We start from the raw sequence: 17,044 nt of genomic DNA on the forward strand, positions 1-17,044 counted from the left end.
ATAGGGTCTGGGTGGCACAGATGGACCAAATGGCCTCCTTCTGTACTGTAGGGATTCTATGAACCACAGAATCCCTGCAGGGCAGAAAGCAGCCATTCGGCCCATCAGGTTTGCCCCAACTCTCCGACAGAGCATTTTACCCAGGCCCAATCCCCATAACCCTACATCCTGGATAATCCATCGAACCTGCACATCTTTGGACACTAAGGGGCAATTTAGCATGGCCAATCCACCTAACCTGCACATCTTTGGACTGTGGGAGGAAACCGGAGCACCCGGAGGAAACCCACGCAGACACGGGGAGTGTGGGCAAACTCCACACAGACAGTGACCCAAGCCGGGAATCGAACCCGGGTCCCTGGCGCTGTGAGGCAGCAGTGCTAACCACTGTGCCACCGTGCCGCCCATGTCTGCGTGGGTTAGGTTGATTGGCCATACTAAATTGCCCCTTAGTGTCAGGGGGATTAGCAGGGTAAACATGTGGGGTTACGGGAATAGGGCCTGGGTGGGATTGTGGTCGGTGCAGACTTGGAGGGCCGAATGGCCTCCTTCTGCACTGTAGGGATTCTATGCCCCATGCCTGGAAACTCTTAAAGCACTTGCCCCCTTGTCTCCTGGAATTTGCTCCTTTAAACCCATTTCCTTGACCCTGGTCACCTGTCCGAATGTCTCATTCTTGGTGTCAGTGACTATACTCCCATGGTGCATCGAAAGACAGTCCACAGTACAACGTTAGAAGTCGCTATATAAATGCACGTTATTGCAAGGACAGACCATAGGGAGATTATATTGTCACAGCACACTATAAACCCTCAATAATCAGAATACCGTGTACCAGGCCTGTAATGAGGGTCATAAACCAGGAGTCAGCCAAGTAAGCAAGGTTAAATCAACAGTAGGAGCGGGCAGGACAGCTCAAACACAGACTCTTTCCATCCCTCCATCCCAAATTATTTTTGTACTAAGGATTAAGTTGAGTTCAGGATTGAGTGCTGCATTCACGCATGATCCACACCAGTGACCCAATGATGTTAAAATTCCCTCTGGTGCGGCCGCACTTGGAGTACTGTGTGCAGTTCTGGTCCCCACATTACAGGAAGGATGTGGAGGCTTTGGAGAGGGTGCAGAGGAGGTTTACCAGGATGTTGCCTGGTATGGAGGGGAGATCCTATGAGGAGAGGCTGAGGGATTTGGGATTGTTTTCGCTGGAAAGGCGGCGGCTAAGAGGGGATCTTATTGAAACATATAAGATGATTAGAGGTTTAGATAGGGTGGATAGTGATAGCCTTTTTCCTCTGATGGAGAAATCCAGCACGAGGGGGCATGGCTTTAAATTGAGGGGGGGTAGTTATAGAACCGATGTCAGGGGTAGGTTCTTTACCCAGAGGGTGGTGAGGGATTGGAATGCCCTGCCAGCATCAGTTGTAAATGCGCCTAGTTTGGGGGCGTTTAAGAGATCCGTAGATAGGTTCATGGACGAAAAGAAATTGGTTTAGGTTGGAGGGTCACAGTTTTTTTTTTAACTGGTTGGTGCAACATCGTGGGCCGAAGGGCCTGTTCTGCGCTGTAATGTTCTATCCTCGCGTTCAAATCATGTTGTGGTCTCAATTCCCGCCCACCCTCCCTCCCTAACAGCACGGTGGGTGTACCTGCGCCACGTGGGACTGCAGCGGTTCAAGACGGTGGCTCACCGCCACCTTCAAGGCAACACGGTGGCACAGTGGTTAGCACTGCTGCCTCACAGCGCCAGGGACCCAGGTTCGATTCTGGCCTCGGGTCGCTGTCTGTGTGGAGTTTGCACATTCTCCTCATATCTGCGTGGGTTTCCTCCGGGTGCTCCGGTTTCCTCCCACAAAGATGTGCAGGTTAAGGGGATCGGCCGTGCCAAATTGCCCCTTAGTGTCGGGGGGACTAGCAGGGTAAATACGTGGGGTTACGGGGATAGGGCCTGGATGGGGTTCATAGAATAACATTATCCCTACAGTGCAGAAGGAGACCATTCGGTCCAACGAGTCTGCACTGAACACAATCCCACCCAGACAGACATTGAAGTATAGATCCACATACAAATTCCAGATAGTTTGATTTGAAACAATATCGCAAAGCGTGACTGAAGTTAAATGTTTACATTTCCTTTCGAAAGGCCAGAATCTTCTTTTTTTAAATAAAAATATGATCCTGTTAGCCCCCCTGACACTAAGGGGCATAGCCAATCCACTTAACCCGCACATCTTTGGACTTTGTTGTCGATGGGCCTCCTCCTGCACTATCTGGGTTCTGTGAAAATGGAAGAGTGGGATCGTGGGCGGGGTGTTGTGTTTGAGGGTCAGTGCAAACTCAATGGGCCAAATGGCCTCTTTCTGCGCTGTAGGGATGCTGTGATTGTATGTCACACGCCAGGTATCGAGGTCAGGAAGGCGTCCCATTCTCAGCCTCGATCCCAGTGAGGCTACAGCGGGGGGTCAACGCAATTAACCTCCGGGCTAGAGACGGGCCTTTCCTTTCCTCTCTCTGCGTCGTTCAGACGTGACGTTAAGGCCCACCTGCCCCCCCTGAGCTGGATGCAGGAAATAACCAGGCCGCCATTCGAGGAAGACGTCCCTGGGGTTAATGTTTAACTGTCACTCCTCCCTCCCCGTCTACCCCCTCCCACCTGCACGCACGCACGTACACACAGCATCACTAAGCACTCATTGTGTGTGTGTGCAGTATAAAAGGGCTTCAAACGGGGCAGATGGAGGGGCGGCGGGGGGAGAGAGAGAGAGAGAGAGAGAAGCTATCCCCTCTGCTGCAGGAATCCATAATAAAAGGAGTTTAATCTTAAAATGAGTGTCGAGTCAGGATGTGTTTCGCAGACAATGAGTTGGATTTTACAATCACCCGGGGGGGGGGGGGGGGGGGGGGAATGCTGGGATTTAGAAATACAGAATCTAGAAGCAGGAGGAGGCCATTCGGCCCTTCGAGCCTGCCCCGCCATTCATTTTGATCATGGCTGATCATCAAATTCAATATCCTGATTTTCCCCCCTTCCCTCCATATTTCTTGATCCGTTCAGCCCCGAGTGCTATATCTAATTTCTTCTTGAAATCAGACAATGTTTTGGCCTCAACTACTTTCTATGGGAGTGAATTCCACACATTCACCACCCTCTGGGTGAAGAAATTCCTCCTCACCTCAGTTCTAAAAGGTTTACCCCTTATCCTCAAACTGCAACCCCTAGTTCTGGACTCACCCACCATCGGGAACAGTCTTTCTGAATCTACTCTGTTAGGATTTTATAAGTTTCTGTGAGATCCTCTCTCACTCTTCTAAACTCCAGTGAATATAATCCTAACCGACTTAATCTCTCCTCATGTGACAGATCTGCCATCCCAGGAATCAGCCTGGTAAACATTCGCTGTACTCCCTCTATAGCAAGGGCATCCTTCCTCAGATCAGGACACCAAAACTGCACACACTTCTCCAGGTGTGGCCTCACCAACGCCCTGTACAACTGCAGCAAAACATTCCGATCCCTATCCTCAAATCCTCTCGCTATGAAGGCTAACATACCTTTTGCTTACAGTACCCCAGCGCTTACTTTCAGCGACTGATGCACGGGGACAGTGGTTAGCACTGCTGCCTCACAGTGCCAGGGACCCGGGTTCAATCCCCAGCTCGGGTCACTGTCTGTGTGGAGTCTGCACGTTCTCCCCGTGTCTGCGTGGGTTTCCTCCGGTTTCCTCCCACACTCCAAAGATGTGCAGGTTAGGTGGATTGGCCATGCTAAATTGCCCCTTAGTGTCAGGGAGACTAGCTAGGGTAAGGGCGGCACGGTAGCAAAGGGCGGCACGGTAGCACAGTGGTTAGCACTGCTGCTTCACAGCTCCAGGGTCCCGGGTTCGATTCCCGGCTCGGGTCACTGTCTGTGTGGAGTTTGCACATTCTCCTCGTGTCTGCATGGGTTTCCTCCGGGTGCTCCGGTTTCCTCCCACAGTCCAAAGATGTGCGGGTTAGGTTGATTGGCCAGGTTAAAAATTGTCCCTTAGAGTCCTGGGATGCGTAGGTTAGAGGGATTAGTGGGTAAAAAATATGTGGGGTAGGGCCTGGGTGGGATTGTGGTCGGTGCAGACTCGATGGGCCGAATGGCCTCCTTCTGCACTGTAGGGTTTCTATGTTTCTAAATGCATGGGATTATGGGGATAGGGCCTGGGTGGGATTGTGGTCTGTGCAGACTCGATGGGCCAAATGGCCTCCTTCTGCACTGTAGGATTCTATGACAACCCTCGTGGGAGGCGCCCAGGACAGTGTACAGGCCAGAATATTTCACTGGTCAGGCTAGTGGCTGGAGTGACAGTACCCATTGGAGGCCCCCAGGCCAGGGGGCAAGATCTCGGACCTGAGGTCAAATGCGGGCAAGCATTGGAGAGCGGGTGGCTCCTGGCTCAGGGGGGGCTGATGGCAGGGTAGCACTCAGCAGAAACCAAAGGCCTTTGGGTCACAATTCATCCACAGCCCTGACTGGAGGAGCAGAGAAACAGAGAGTCTTATCTTTGTGGTGTAAGTTAACAGCCCTGCTTCCACATGCCAACTCGGGATAATTGGTTTCAGGTAGGTGGACGGTGAACTGGGCCTTCACCCCGCTCACCACCACCCCCAGAACACTATCTCTTTTGTTTGCCCTATAATGTGTACTGTGCGGATCAAACACTCTAACCTTCAAACACATTCTCTCGCTGCCACACCTGCTCTGCTGTAACCGAGATATTTCAAGTATCTTAATTAGAACTCTTGGGCAACTTTTCTCTTGAAAACTGAACTCTTCAATTCGATCTGCTCCAAGCTTTCCCAGAAGGGGGCCAGTTTGGCCTATCTAATAGGCTCTAAAGGGTGATTTGAGGCCTGCTTCAAGTTTTCAGATCAAATCCCGGACACCTTAGTGAAGAAAATGCCAGGGAGCGACTGTGAGCAGCTGGAATACTGTGTGCGGTATTGGTCCCCTTATTTGCGGAAGGATATATTGGCCTTGGAGGGAGTGCAGAGAACATTCACCAGTACATTTGGAGTACGGCGTCCAGTTCTGGTCGCCGCACTACCAGAAGGACGTGGAGGCGTTAGAGAGAGTGCAGAGAAGGTTTACCAGGATGTTGCCTGGTATGGAGGGTCTTAGCTATGAAGAGAGATTGGGTAAACTGGGGTTGTTCTCCCTGGAAAGACGGAGAATGAGGGGAGATCTAATAGAGGTGTACAAGATTATGAAGGGGATAGATGGGGTGAACAGTGGGAAGCTTTTTCCCAGGTCGGAGGTGACGATCACGAGGGGTCACGGGCTCAAGGTGAGAGGGGCGAAGTATAACTCAGATATTAGAGGGATGTTTTTTACACAGAGGGTGGTGGGGGCCTGGAATGCGCTGCCAAGTAGGGTGGTGGAGGCAGGCACGCTGACATCGTTTAAGACTTACCTGGATAGTCACATGAGCAGCCTGGGAATGGAGGGATACAAACGATTGGTCTAGTTGGACCAAGGAGCGGCACAGGCTTGGAGGGCCGAAGGGCCTGTTTCCTGTGCTGTACTGTTCTTTGTTCTTGTTCTTTGATACCAGAGATGAGGGGTGTTGATTATGAGGAGAGACTGAGCAGATTGGGTTTGTACTTGTTGGAATTTAGAAGGCTGAGGGGGGATCTTATAGAGACCTATAAGATAATGAAGGGGCTGGATAGGGTAGAGGTGGAGAGATTCTTTCCACTTAGAAAGGAAACTAGAACTAGAGGGCACAGCCTCAAAATAAGGGGGGGTCAGTTTAGGACAGAGTTGAGGAGGAACTTCTTTTCTCAGAGGGTGGTGAATCTCTGGAATTCTCTGCCCACTGAAGTGGTGGAGGCTTCCTCGCTGAATATGTTTAAGTCACGGATAGATGGATTTCTGATCGGTAGGGGAATTAGAGGTTACAGGGATCAGGCGGGTAAGTGGAACTGATCCACTTCAGATCAGCCATGATCTTATTGAATGGCGGGGCAGGCTCGAGGGGCCAAATGGCCTACTCCTGCTCCTATTTCTTATGTTCTTATGAGACACACAGACCCTCAAAGCCCCAGGAACATCTGACCACAGTGTCTCATCAAATAAGAAAATGCTGGGAAATCTCAACAGGTCTGGCAGCATCTGTGAGGGGAGAAAGAAACCAGAGGGCATGGGTTAAGGGTGAAAGGAGAAAAGTTTAAAGGGAATATTAGGGGGGGGCTTCTTCACGCAGAGAGTGGTGGGAGTGTGGAATGAGCTGCCGGATAAAGTGGTAAATGCGGGGTCACTTTTAACATTTAAGAAAAACTTGGACGGGTTCATGGATGAGAGGGGTGTGGAGGGATATGGTCCAAGTGCAGGTCAGTGGGACTAGGCATAAAATGGTTCGGCACAGACAAGAAGGGCCAAAAGGCCTGTTTCTGAGCTGTAATTTTCTATGGTTCTAAAAGAGCTGACGTTTCAAGTCCAGATGACCTTTTGTCAAAGCTGAAAGTTAAGTTTATTTATTAGTGTGACAAGGCAAGTTGCAGGAGGGATAGAAACAGTTCACAAAGAGATATCAATAATTTAAAAAGCTTATTTATTAGTCATAAGTAAGCTTACATTAACACTGCAATGAAGTTACTGTGAAAATCCCCTAGTCGCCACACTCCTCCTTCAGTGTACCCGAACAGAATTTAGCACGGCCGATGCACCCTAACCCGCGCGTCTTTCGGACTGTGGGAGGAAACCGGAGCACCCGGAGGAAACCCACACAGACACGGGGGGAACGTGCAGACTCCACACAGACAGTGACCCAAGCCGGGAATCGAACCCGGGTCCCTGGCGCTGTGAGGCAGCTGTGCTAACCACCGTGCCACCATTAAAGGTACAGCGCTCCCACTTTCTCGGCCTTTTAGCTTCGACAAAGGGATCACCTGGACTCGAAACGTCAGCTCTTTTCTCTCCTTACAGATGCTGCCAGACCTGCTGAGGTTTTCCAGCATTTTCTCTTTTGGTTTCAGATTCCAGCATCCGCAGTAATTTGCTTCTGTCCAAATAGTGCTGTGCAGTCGCAGTAAGCTTTCCCACACTAAAGTTTCTCAGTCTAAACTTAGGATCCAAGAGGTTAAGCCTATTTATTTGTGTCTTTCCAAATGACCATTTTGGCTTTACCCATGGAAGCATTAAAGAGGGCTGAAGAAATAGGATACATCATGGATGTGAATGTTCGCCATTATGCACCCCTCCCCACCAATACCCTGACAACCCCCGACCTCTGACCACCTGGGGCCTACAACCCAGCAGCCTCTGGCCACCGTCTGCTGTCCTGGCCTCAGAGGCTGCATCGTTCTCCCTTAAACCCACTGTTTTACTTAAAGGCCTCTCTTTGATCAATCTTCTGTCAACACCCTTATCCATTCTCCCTCTGCCACTTGGGGACAGGAGGCTATTTATAGATATTCCGCCAACGGATGGCACAGTTGTTGGCACTGCTGCCTCACAGCGCCAGGGACCCGGGTTCAATTCCGGCCTTGGGTCACTGTCTGTGCACGTTCTCCCCGTGTCTGTGTGGGTTTCCTCCGGGTGCTCCTTCCACAATCCAAAGATGTGCAAGTCTGGTGGATTGGCCGTGCTAAATTAGTGTGTCTGAGGGGAATTAGGAGGGTAAACGTGGGGTTACGGGTATAGGGCCTGGGTGGGATTGTGGTCGGTGCAGGCTCGATGGGCCAAATGGCCTCCTTCTGCACTGCAGTGATTCTATGATTAAATCATTGCAATCTCTTATTGAAAAGGTGTCATTAAAATATACTCTTAACAATCTTAACTTCCTAACCCACAGACCGCAATCAGTAAGGATAGGCAACAACACCTCCTCCACGATCATCCTCAACACCGGTGCCCCACAAGGCTGTGTTCTCAGCCCCCTACTATACTCCTTATACACCTCTGACTGTGCGGCCAAATTCCCCTCCAATTCGATTTTCAAGTTTGCTGGTGACATCACCGTAGTGAGTCAGATCTCTAACAATGATGAGACAGAGTACAGGAATGAGATAGAGAATCTGGTGAACTGGCGCGGCAACAATAATCTCTCCCTCAATGTCAACAAAACGAAGGAGATTGTCATCGACTTCAGGAAGCGTAAAGGAGAACATGTCCCTGTCTACATCAACGGGGCCGAAGTAGAAATGGTCGAGAGCTTCAGGTTTTTAGGTGTCCAAATCACCAACAACCTGTCCTGGTCCCCCCCATGCCGACACTATAGTTAAGAAAGCCCACCAACGCCACTACTTTCTCAGAAGACTAAGGAAATTTGGCATGTCAGCTATGACACTCACCAACTTTTATAGATTCACCATAGAAAGCATTCTTTCTGGTTGTATCACAGCTTGGTCTGGGCTCCTGTTCTGACCAAGCCCAATCCATCATGCAAACCATCCTCCCATCCATTGACTCCGTCTACACTTCCTGCTGCCTCGGCAAAGTAGCCAGCATAAGTCAGGACCCCACGCACCCCGGACATTCGCTCTTCCACCTTCTTCCGTCGGGAAAAAGATGCAAAAGTCAAAGGACACGTACCAACCGACTCAAGAACAACTTCTTCCCTGCTGCTGTCAGACTTTTGAATGGACCTACCTCGCACTAAGCCAATCTTTCTCTGCACCCGAGCTATGACTGCAACATGACATTCTGCACCCTCTCCTTTCCTTCTCTATGAACGGTATGCTTTGTCTGTGTAGCATGCAAGAAACAACACTTTTCACTGCATACCAATAAATGTGACAATAATAAATCAAATCAAATCATTTGCCTACAATGTGGCAATCAAATTTTATTAAAATATTTACAGTTGATCCAGTTATGTAAATCCCAAACGCAGTGCCCTTGGGGTGTTCTGCAAAACCCAACAGCAACACGCTCTCGGTGTCTCTCGCCTTTTGGTTCCTAACTCCCTCAATCTTGCTCTTAGAACTTACCGTGACCTCATCAAAGCAGCCAGCATAATCAAGGACCCCATGCACCCCAGACATTCTCTCTTCCACCTTCTTCCGTCGAGAAAAAGATACAAAAGTCTGAGGTCACGTACCAACCGACTCAAGAACAGCTTCTTCCCTGCTGCTGTCAGACTTTTGAATGGACCTACCTTGCATTAAGTTGACCTTTCTCTACACCCTAGCTATGACTGTAACACTACTTTCAAAGAACAAAGAACAATACAGCACAGGAACAGGCCCTTCGGCCCTCCAAGCCCGCGCCGCTCCCCGGTCCAGGATTGAATCCTGAATCCAGGATCCCCGCCCAATTTTCCAGCCTATCTACATACCAATATCCTATCCACCGAGCTGTCCCTCACAGCTACGATGCTTTGTTCATCACAACCTATTAACTCACCCCCACCCCCCCATTCCAGACCATGTGATCTCCAGGGAGAGGCGAAAACCCAGAGTGAAAACCCCAGGGCCAATATGGGGAAAAAAAATCTGGGAAATTCCTCTCCGACCCCCTGAGGCGATCGAAACGAGTCCAGGAGATCACACTGGCCCTGATCGGAAAATGCTTCCCAACCCTAGTCATTTCCACTTCCACGACCACCATATGAATTCCCTGCCCCCGAGACAGGTTCCCAACTATCCGCAGTCTCGCTCTGTACTGGCACCAGCAAGATGATCATAGAATGAAGCCTTGAAACGAGAAACAAGGAACAATTAGCCCGCGCCGCTCCCTGGTCCAAACTAGACCACTCTTTTGTATCCCTCCATTCCCACTCCGTTCATATAGCTGTCTAGATAAGTCTTAAACGTTCCCAGTGTGTCCGCCTCCACCACCTTGCCCGGCAACACATTCCAGGCCCCCACCACCCTCTGTGTAAAATATGTCCTTCTGATATCTGTGTTAAACCTCCCCCCCTTCACCTTGAACCTATGACCCCTCGTGAACGTCACCACCGACCCGGGGAAAAGCTTCCCACCGTTCACCCTATCTATGCCTTTCATAATTTTATTCACCTCTATTAAGTCTCCCCTCATCCTCCGTCTTTCCAAGGAGAACAACCCCAGTTTCCCCAATCTCTCCTCATAACCAAGCCCCTCCATACCAGGCAACATCCTGGTAAACCTCCTCTGTACTCTCTCCAAAGCCTCCACGTCCTTCTGGTAGTGTGGCGACCAGAACTGGACGCAGTATTCCAAATGCGGCCGAACCAACGTTCTATACATCTGCAACATCAGACCCCAACTTTTATACTCTATGCCCCGTCCTATAAAGGCAAGCATGCCATATGCCTTCTTCACCACCTTCTCCACCTGTGACGTCACCTTCAAAGATCTGTGGACTTGCACACCCAGGTCCCTCTGCGTCTCTACACCCTTTATGGTTCTTCCATTTATCGTGTAGCTCCTCCCTACATTATTCCCACCAAAATGCATCACTTCGCATTTATCAGGATTGAACTCCATCTGCCATTTCCTTGCCCAAATTTCCAGCCTATCTATATCCTTCTGTAGCCTCTGACAACGTTCCTCACTATCTGCAAGTCCTGCCAGTTTTGTGTCGTCCGCAAACTTACTAATCACCCCAGTTACTCCTTCTTCCAGATCATTTATATAAATCACAAACAGCAGAGGTCCCAATACAGAGCCCTGCGGTACACCACTAGTCACAGGCCTCCAGCCGGAAAAAGACCCTTCCACTACCACCCTCTGTCTTCTATGACCAAGCCAGTTCTCCACCCATCTAGCCACCTCCCCCTTTATCCCATGAGATCCAACCTTTTTCACTAGCCTACCATGAGGGACTTTGTCAAACGCTTTACTAAAGTCCATATAGACAACATCCACGGCCCTTCCTTCGTCAACCATTTTGGTCACTTCTTCAAAAAACACCACCAGGTTAGTGAGGCATGACCCCCCTCTCACAAAACCATGTTGACTATCGTTAATGAGTTTATTCCTTTCTAAATGCGCATACATCCTATCTCTAAGAATCTTCTCCAACAACTTCCCCACCACGGACGTCAAGCTCACCGGCCTATAATTACCCGGGTTATCCTTCCTACCCTTCTTAAATAACGGGACCACATTGGCTATCCTCCAATCCTCTGGGACCTCACCTGTGTCCAGTGACGAGACAAAGATTTGCGTCAGAGGCCCAACGATTTCACCTCTCGTCTCCCTGAGCAGCCTTGGATAGATTCCATCAGGCCCTGGGGATTTGTCAGTCTTTATATTCTCTAACAAACCTAACACTTCCTCCTTTGTAATGGAGATTTTCTCCAACGGTTCAACACTCCCCTCCGAGACTCTCCCAGTCAACACATCCCTCTCCTTTGTGAATACCGACGCAAAGTATTCATTTAGGATCTCCCCTACTTCTTTGGGCTCCAAGCATAAGTCCCCACTTTTGTCCCTGAGGGGTCCGATTTTTTCCCTAACAACCCTTTTGTTCCTAACGTATGAATAAAATGCCTTGGGATTCTCCTTAATCCTGTCTGCCAAGAACATTTCGTGACCCCTTTTTGCTCTTCTAATTCCCCGTTTGAGTACTTTCCTACTTTCATTGTACTCCTCCAGAGCTCCCTCCGTTTTTATCTGCTTGGACCTAACATACGCCTCTCTTTTTTTTTTGACCAGTCCCTCAATTTCCCTGGTTATCCACGGTTCTCTAATCCTACCCTTCCTATCCTTCTTTTTTACAGGCACATGCTTGTCCTGTAGCCCTAACAACCGATCCTTAAAAGACTGCCACATACCAGATGTGGATTTACCCTCAAACAGCTTTCTGCACTCTCTCCTTTCCTGCTCTATGAACGGTATGCTTTGTCTGTATAGTGCACGAGAAACAATATTTTTCACTGTACACCAATACATGTGACAATAATAAATCAAATCAAAACTTGTGACCAAATTCCCCCCCCAAATCTCCCCCCCTTCTTAATTTTTGTCCCTGTTCTCCTCCTCCATTCCTGTCCCCTTGCCTTCCAACACAAAACTCAACTCCAACCCCAGTCATCCAAACCAATCCCTCAAATCATAGAATCCCTACAGTACAAAGAACAAAGAACAGTACAGCACAGGAAACAGGCCCTTCGGCCCTCCAAGCCTGTGCCGCTCCTTGGTCCAACTAGACCAATCGTTTGTATCCCTCCATTCCCAGGCTGCTCATGTGACTATCCAGGTAAGTCTTAAACGATGTCAGCGTGCCTGCCTCCACCACCCTACTTGGCAGCGCATTCCAGGCCCCCACCACCCTCTGTGTAAAAAAACATCCCTCTAATATCTGAGTTATACTTCGCCCCTCTCACCTTGAGCCCGTGACCCCTCGTGAACGTCACTTCTGATCTGGGAAAAAGCTTCCCACTGTTCACCCTATCTATCCCCTTCATAATCTTGTATACCTCTATTAGATCTCCCCTCATTCTCCGTCTTTCCAGGGAGAACAACCCCAGTCTACCCAATCTCTCCTCATAGCTAAGACCCTCCATACCAGGCAACATCCTGGTAAACCTTCACAAGGATTATAATCCTTGTGAGTACACAAGGATGGCCTTTTGAAAAAAGGATCCACCCCAACACCAGGACAACTCAGGACACTTTTACCAGGTGACCAAAGGTCTGTACAATCCGCCAGCCTCGCGAATGAGAGCGGTGATCCCGGCTGATTTCAACACACACTGTCCGCTCCGCATCGTTAAGAAGCTGTCTCTGCTGTTACAGCCAATGGACACAGCTTCACAAGGAACATTTCGACTCTAAAGACCACATACTCAGCACACCCAACACTCAGGGAACTTTGTAGCAAGGAAAGTGGTGTGTGTGCACACACACACACGCAGAGGCGCGCGCGCGCCCCGCGCACACACACAGAGGCGCACACGCGCCCCGCGCACACACAGAGGCGCGCGCGCGCCCCGCGCACACACACAGAGGCGCGCGCGCGCCCCGCGCGCACACACAGAGGCGCACACGCGCCCCGCGCACACACACAGAGGCGCACACGCGCCCCGCGCACACACACAGAGGCGCACACGCGCCCCGCGCACACACACAGAGGCGCACACGCAGAGGTGCGCCCCGCGCACACACAGAGGCGGCGCGCGCCCCGCGCACACACACAGAGGCGCGCCCCACGCACACACACAGGCGCGCGCGTGCCCCGCGCACACACACACACAGAGGCGCGCCCCGCGGACACACAGAGGCGCACGCGTGCCCCGCGCACACACACAGAGGCGCTTTTCCCATTCCCCTGCAGATGTTGAGTGACATCATGTCATGATATGGCCAAGTGCGAGAGGCCACGTGGCTATTCAACACAGTGAATCTCTGCTCCCCCAACAGTGCTGCACTCCCCTGGTTCTGCCTGGATTATAGCTGCCAGCTCTGCACTAAGAGCCGTCCCTTCCACCTCTGGTTGGAACAGCAGCAACTCATTCGTACAACACCTCTCACATTGCAAACATAAACTGAGTAAAAAGTAAAGTTTATTTATTGGTCACCAGTAAGGCTTACATTAACACTGCAATGAAGTTACTGTGAAATTCCCCTAGTTGCCAGAAAACATCTGAAATCGAGCCAATATAACGAGGTATTTATTGAGTGAGAGGGCCATGCCCCCGATTGAAGAGATGTGTTTCAGGCAGAGTCTTACTGAAGGGGAAGGGGTTAGAAAGGCCGAGAGGTTCAGAGGGAAGGTTCCAAACTGCCGACGGGTAAACTGCCAGGGGGCAGGGGAGGGGCGTGAAGGGTGGCATCAGAGGGGAGGGGATGCACCAGCAAGGGGGCGGGGGGACATGATGGAAATCAGAGATGCACAGCAAGAATGCAGAATTGTCAGAGAGACGGAGAATGTGCATCTCCCCAAATGTTCACTGCACAAAAACTGCCCGCTAACCGGCTGCCCACATACGCACCAAAATAAATTTTCAAGGGATCCTCGCACTTAAACAAATTGGCCACGCAGTGCAAATAAAGTTACACGCTATGTTTGTCACAGGGCCGGAGAAGGTTCCAGAGAGAGAGAGAGGGAGAGGCAAAGGCACAAGAATTTGGAGATTCCGAGCCTTGTTGGGTCAGGAGCCAATGTCAGCGAGTGAACACAGGGCTGATGAATGAACGGGATTTGATACGAGTCAGGATTCCAGCCAGCAGAGTTTTACATCAGCTGGAATATTTAGCAAGTGGGAGTTTAACCAGGAACTCGTTGGAATAGTCTGGAGGTAACAAACGCATGGGGGAGGTTTACAACCCACTCGCTGTGCCCCAATGAGGAGGAACTTGTACAGTGCCGCTCACAAACACCATCTTTCTAACTTCCTTACAGCCAGCACAGTACTTTATGAAGTGTAGCGGCTGCTGTAAAGGAGGCAGCCAATGTGTGCACAGCAAGCTCCCACAAACAGCAGCAAGAGCAGACAATACGATTTTGTGACGCTGGCTGAATGATTATTATTGCAAACGACACCACCTCGCTCTCCTTCGTAAAGTTTATTTATTGTCACAAGTGGGGCAGCACAGTGGCACAGCGGTTGGCACTGCTGCCTCTCAGCGCCAAGGACCCAGGTTCAATTCCTGGCTTGGGTCACTGTCTGTGCGGAGTCTGCACGTTCTCCCCGTGTCTGCGTGGGTTTCCTCCGGGTGCTCCGGTTTCCTCCCACACTCCAAAGATGTGCGGGTTAGATTGATTTGCAAAGTTGAATTGCCCCTTCATGTCAGGGGGATTAGCTAGGGTAAATGTGTGGGATTATGGGAATAGGGCCTGGGTGGGATTGTGGTCAGTGCAGACTCAATGGGCCAAATGGCCGCCTCCTGTACTGTAGGGATTTTATGATGCTATTCCATAAAGGGCAGCACAGTGGTTAGCACTACTGCCTCTCAGTGCCAGGGACCCGGGTTCGGTTTCCGGCTTGGGTGACTGTCTGTGTAGAGTCTGCACGTTCTCCCCGTGTCTGCATGGGTTTCCTCCCATACTCCAAAGACGTGCAGGTTAGGTGCATTGGCCATGCTAAATTCTCCCTCAGTGTACCCGAACAGGCACCAGAGTGTGGCGACTAGGGGACTCTCACAGTAACTTCATTGCAGTGTTAATGTCAGCGTACTAATAACTAAAGACTAATAAATAAACTTTAATTTTTAACTTAAAGTAGGCTTACATTAATATTGCAATGAAGTTACAGTGAAAATCCCCTAGTCGCCACACCTGTTCGGGTACACGGAGGGAGAATTTAGCACGGCCAATGCACCCAACCAGTGCGTCTTTCGGACTGTGGGAGGAAACCGGAGCACCCGGAGGAAACCCACGCAGACACGGGGAGAACATGCACAGACTCCACACAGACAGTGACCCAAGCCGGGAATCAAATGTGGGTCCCTGGAGCAGTGAGGCAGCAGTGCTAACCACCGTGCCACCCCAATAGTACCACGGGATCTTTCACACCCACTAGAGGGGGCCTCAGTTTTAACATCTCACCCGAAAGGAAGTCTGACATTTACAGATGCGGGGAGGCTGAGGCGATTCTCGGCTGTTACTCGGGGTGCTGCTGAACTCCGATTCCCCCACACGGTACGAGGCGTCTTGGTTGAAGCGATTCCGCCCTGGGATCTCCACCCAGTTCTGTCCCCGGGGAACAGGCCGCTGACTCCCGTGCCCAGCCCACTCCCTCCGAAACTTCCCAATAATCAGGGGGGATAAAATAGAGAAAACCCGTTCCCGACAAAAGAAAATGCAACTGCAGGACCTCGGTGGAGGCTACTTCCTCCTTTTACTGATTCACTTCCAGCAGTCAGGTTGGCCAACAAAAGTCCAGTTCTCATTCTATACTCCGAACAGGAAAAACATTCATTTGGGTCAGGACAAGAGTTCTGCTGGCAAGCTCACTGAGCCTTGCACTGATGCCAAGAGTGAGCAAGGCCACTTACAATCAGCACTGTACCATGAGGAGTCGTGAGTAATAGACTTTAAAAAAAATAAAACCCACCTCAGGCTCCTTGAGCCCTGTGAAACCCACTCCTTTTTTCCCATTTCCACACTCCCCCCTCCTCCCCCTCCTCCCCCTCCTCCCCCCCCCCCCCCCCCCTCCCCCCCCCCCCCCCCCCCCCACCCCCCACCCCCCCCCACCCCCCACGGCCAGAGGCCCCGCAGATCCAAAGGGAATGAATCACGAGATTATTCTCCGGCGATATGTCGCGTGGGTCACTCTCTTTTTTTCTCCTGGCAAGCCTCTGTGGCTATTTTATGAATTAAGGCTCTGAGCACCACAGGGGCTCGCAGCTTCCAGTGGATTTTGTAAACTCTTTTGTCCGCTATGATGTAATGCCTGGGATCGAGTTTCCGCCCTCCCCTCCAGAAGGCGGTGATTCATCCCCCAGTTAGGACTCGACGGTGTCTCTGCCAGGCTGCCATTCCACGGCCCACTGACAATCCACATCTATTTAGGGCCTTCAGCAGCCTGAACCACCCCCCGAAACCCGTCGCAGGAGCGTTTAATCGGACTCAGAATCCCGACAGTGCAGAAAGAGGCCAATCGGCCCATCGAGTGTGCACTGACCCTCTGACAGAGCATCTTCCCCAGGCCCTATCCCTGTAACCCCACACAATTAGCATGGCCAATCCACCTAGCCTACACATCTTTGGACACTCAGGGGCAATTTACCATGGCCATCCATCTAACCTGGACTGTGTCTTTGGACTGTGGGAGGAAACCGAAGCACCCGAAGGAAACCCACACAGACACGGGGAGAACGTGCAAACTCCACACAGACAGTGACCCAAGCCGGGAATCGAACCCGGGTCCCCGGCGCTGTGAGGCAGCCTGGAGAATGTCTACATTAACCCAAGTCTGCTGCTACACAATCTACCTTCTCATCTCCCATCACGCCAGTTTGTATGGTTAAGATAAGGAGTAACAGCAGAGACCCTGCGCTAACAGGAATGGAACCAACATGCCACCATTAAAAACCACTTCCTCATCAGATCAACCAGATCCCATACCCGGTTTCAACCTGCCACACCAACACTGGGCACCCCTCAACCTTTTCCGCACTGGCCAAGGCCTCGGTGGAGCAA

The 17,044-nt window shown here is 50.9% G+C and overlaps 1 protein-coding gene across 1 annotated transcript in view; it reads right to left on the reverse strand.

Annotated features, from left to right (window-relative positions):
- Nucleotides 1-15,448: 15,448 nt before the first annotated feature.
- Nucleotides 15,449-17,044, reverse strand: part of LOC144487568 (insulin-like growth factor 1 receptor) — a gene marked incomplete at its 3' end in the record, with an annotated part of 75,274 nt that continues 73,678 nt past the window's right edge. Inside the window, exon 5 of the mRNA XM_078205651.1 lies at nucleotides 15,449-15,646. Coding sequence (XP_078061777.1) covers nucleotides 15,449-15,646 — 198 coding nt within the window. The remainder of the gene's footprint in view (nucleotides 15,647-17,044) is intronic.

Source organism: Mustelus asterias, unplaced genomic scaffold (assembly GCF_964213995.1).
Source record: "Mustelus asterias unplaced genomic scaffold, sMusAst1.hap1.1 HAP1_SCAFFOLD_883, whole genome shotgun sequence".
NCBI classification, from domain to species: domain Eukaryota; kingdom Metazoa; phylum Chordata; class Chondrichthyes; order Carcharhiniformes; family Triakidae; genus Mustelus; species Mustelus asterias.